General features: G+C 43.5%; 1 protein-coding gene across 1 annotated transcript; it reads left to right on the forward strand.

The window, feature by feature from the left end:
• The first annotated feature begins 117 nt into the window (after positions 1–117).
• On the forward strand, positions 118–3609 carry pomk (protein O-mannose kinase). The gene is made up of 3 exons (XM_023791145.2): positions 118–256; positions 775–1055; positions 2664–3609. Exons 2-3 carry the CDS (start codon positions 789–791, stop codon positions 3435–3437), a joined length of 1041 nt encoding a protein of 346 aa, XP_023646913.2. The 5' UTR covers positions 118–256; positions 775–788; the 3' UTR covers positions 3438–3609.
• Positions 3610–3830: the final 221 nt, after the last annotated feature.

Genomic DNA, 3830 nt, shown 5'->3' on the forward strand with positions numbered 1-3830 from the left:
TCTTAAAACGCTTCACTCGGTCAACATCGGTGTATGGAAAAATGCATGCATGTTGTATAATGACCAGTAGATGGCGGTAGATAATATTTAAGTACTTGTTGCTAAGAACGCAACAATGGTCCATTTATTCTATGGTAACCGACAGTGGTTCCGGGTCAAATGTGACTCTCAGGCGTCCGCTGTATCTTGCAAATATAACTTTACCACCAAAACAAGTAAAGAAGGTTGTACAGTTTCATAAAGCACGGGTGTGAAGGTAAGAATCTGCTTATGGAAAAATAGGGCACAGCATAACTATGACCTTTTACTGTAGTATTATAAAGTATTTTGAGAATAATTCGCGAATAAGATAAATGGATAGAGATCCCAGATTTGCAGTTCTCAACTGGTCAGCTGGAATTGGTCAGACAGCTGGAATACCGGTTAGACATGGAGTAAGTATTCTGCACAGATTTTAGTAAGTCCCGTTTTTAGAATGGATGTTACGTGTCAAATATTCCTATGGTTGTAGGTAATATAGTGAATATCCCACTTTAATGTAATCTTCTTTCACAGACGGAAGAGTATTATTATTTCGGTTAGAAATCTCCCGTACAGTACTCTCATAGTAATCCACCCCAGGGCCCATTTTGATCGGAATTTCTGTATATTAACTGTTTCATACCTGCCTCCTAGCCCTGTAATGATGTCTCTCGTTACTGAAATGCTTCAGTTGTGTAACTGTAATGAATGCAAGGTATGTAGGTGTTTGACATGTATTCTGTGGATATACAGGCAAAGATGCCACCATGACAAAGGGCATCAGCAGTACCAGCCGCAGCTTGCCCATCGTACTGGTGTGCCTGGGGGCCCTGCTGTTTGCCAATTTCCTCATCTACCTGTACATAGACTTCTTAAACCAGAGCAGCGGACCCCATGCATTTCCACATGGCGCCTGCCCACCTGGCCAATTTAAGATGGGCATTATGAAGAACTGCTCCCCCTGGCTGCAGTGCCCGGAAGTGCGTCGGGAGGTGCGCAAGCTGAAGATGATTGGCCAGGGGGCTGTCAAGCAGGTCGGACTCATCCTGTAGCGCGGAATTATAATGTGTCAGGCGGGAAACGGCTTGTGAGCAGTGGTTTACACCTTATTTATAGTTTATACCATGAAATAATTTCCTTCAGGGATCTCTAAGGTTTTTCAGATTCTGATTTGTATAAATCACATGAGAGTACAGTGGTACCTCAGTTCTTGAACTCATTAAAACTCTAATTTCTTTAAAGTCGAACCAACCAGTTCGAAAAAAAATTACCTAGAGCTCGATCTAAATCTCAGAAGTCAAACCGTGAAAGTTACGCAGCACGTCTCTCAGCAGAAACAAAGGGTAACGCTTCAGTCTCAGCCTCGCATTCGCTGTGGTAGCATCTTGCATGTTTACACTAGCTGAATACATATATTTAGACAGTAAAAGACATTTAGACAATGATAGACAGTAACAGTAATTATTGTTATATAATAAAATAAATAAAAAAATAAAGATTTCTTATTATTTTAATATTAATAATAAACCATTAATACATTTAATTCTAATATTGTCGTGCCCAGCGGGGACGGAACGGAGACAAAGGCGCAGACATCAGGGTATCGGGGAATACGGGGGTTTAATTACAGGTAAGGCAGGCAAAACGCAGACGGACAATACAATAACCGGACTGGGGAAACAAACTGAAACGCGGACTAAATACAGAGGGCTAATGACAACAACCAGAAACAGCTGATCACACTGGGATTCCACACTGGGTTAACAAGGGGGTGTGGCACACGGAAGTAGCGGACAATCGGGGCAGGACACGTTGTTTGGATACATGTATTTTCTTACTTTAAAAATGACTGTTTTGATAAATGTGCTTAGATGTGTATAGTGCAGTATATGCTTTTCTTGTTTTATACGGTTCATTTTGTCTTTAAATGCTAAAAAAAACATATTTCAATGTAATTTTTTTGGGGCCGGGAACCAATTAATTGGTTTCCCATTATTTCTTATGGGGAAAAGTCGATCAGAACTCAAACTTTTTAGGATTCGATCCGGAGTTCTGAACGGATAAATTTCAAGTTCTGAGGTACCACTGTATTTGCTAATGTGTGTAGGTCTTTGTTAAAATTAAAATGTAAAGGCAGCTTTCTTCCGAAGACTCGTGCTCATCCAGGTTCATTATTCAGTGGCTGTAAACAGCTAAATTTCTTTTCACAAGTCCTGTTTCACAAATGTTTCACCCGTCATCTAAAGCCCTGGTGATGATTGTGCATGCGCCATATAATCACGATTATATCGTGACTTGATTGTGACAGCCCTACTTACGAACAACTTGTACTTATGAACTGACTATTATATTAAACATTTAAATACAATGGCTACTAGCAATCAACGCATGCATGACTTTGTGACGCTCATGAAAACATTGCATGGCTTCAGCAGTTTGTCGGCTCAAGGTACCATACCGCATGTACTTTATACACTAATAATAAATTATGTGCAGTATTATTTTTCTGACTTGCCTATAAATCTGACTTAAAGACAGACTTAGGCACTAGATCTCATTCATAACCTGGGGGCATCCTGTACTACATTTCTTTGGAAATCTGGTATTTTCTGCCCAGTGACAAGCTTATTTTTCCATTACAGGTCTATCTGTCAGAATGGAAGGGCCACAAGGTAGCGCTGTCCCAGCTGTCAAACCAAGAGTACCGTGAAGACTTCCTGCATGGCCTGACCATGCTAAAAGCCCTGCAGGGACCGCATGTGGTGCTGTTAGTGGGCTTCTGCCCAGAAGACCACAACTTTGTCACTGAGTATCAGCCTTTGGGTTCCTTGCTTAACCTGAATGCAGTGCTGGGCCAGAAGAAGTACCAGGTCATGGACACCTGGCAGACGCGGCTGCGCCTGGCCCTGGACTACGTCTCTGTGCTGCGCTTCCTTCACAGCAGCCCTGTGGGCACCCGCGTCATGTGCGACTCCAGCAGCCTGGAGAAAACACTCTCCCAGTTTCTGCTCACCACTGACTTCCACCTGGTGGCCAATGACCTGGATGCGCTTCCGGAGGTTGACCGGCAGCGCGGCGTGCTGGTGAAGTGCGGCCGCCGGGAGCTGGGCGGCGACTTTGTGGCCCCTGAGCAGCTGTGGCCCCACACCGAGGTCCAGCTCTTCTCCGACGAGCTCATGCCCAGCTACGATGAGAAGACCGACGTGTGGAAGATCCCCGATGTGGCGCGATTCCTGCTGGGAAAGGTGCCAGGAGCCGACGTGGCCCATTTCCAGCTCTTCGAGATCCACAGCCGATGCAAACAGGAGGATCCAACCCAACGGCCCTCTGCTAGAGACGTTCTAGGAGTTTATAAGATGGTCTACAGCAGCATGATGAAGGACAATGCTAAACCTGGCTCTCGAGACATGCTGTGACCCCTCACTGGCAGGACTTTTAATAAATATACTGTATCACTCCGTCTCAGTGGAAATTGCTCTTTGCAGGACTCAGTGCACTGGATGTTTCTAACCATATACATTCTTAAAGTTGGCAGTAAACACTGATACAGGACATATGTGTTAGAATTAAAACTCTTTTTTTACTGGGTGTCAGTGTTGCTCTTGAAATTCATTTACTGATATTGCAATAATGACCACTTCAATCTGGGCAGAACATTAGTTAAGTCAACGGTTAGATGAAATATAGCATCGATTTTCCAGTAATTTGGAATGATAGTGAATTCAGATTTGGATCAGCAGAATATAGTGCCAGTTTGAGCTGTACTGTTACCATAGATCTGAATTGCTGTAAAAGACAGGAAGCACATA

This window comes from Paramormyrops kingsleyae, chromosome 25, assembly GCF_048594095.1.
Source record: "Paramormyrops kingsleyae isolate MSU_618 chromosome 25, PKINGS_0.4, whole genome shotgun sequence".
Classification (NCBI taxonomy): domain Eukaryota; kingdom Metazoa; phylum Chordata; class Actinopteri; order Osteoglossiformes; family Mormyridae; genus Paramormyrops; species Paramormyrops kingsleyae.

Bases quoted from the DNA above. Each gene is read 5' to 3' on its own strand.
- pomk (XM_023791145.2), top strand. From the start codon at position 789: ATGACAAAGGGCATCAGCAGTACCAGCCGCAGCTTGCCCATCGTACTG. The intron at 1,056-2,663 runs GTCGGACTCATC...TTTCCATTACAG, and splicing joins GCCAGGGGGCTGTCAAGCAG to GTCTATCTGTCAGAATGGAA.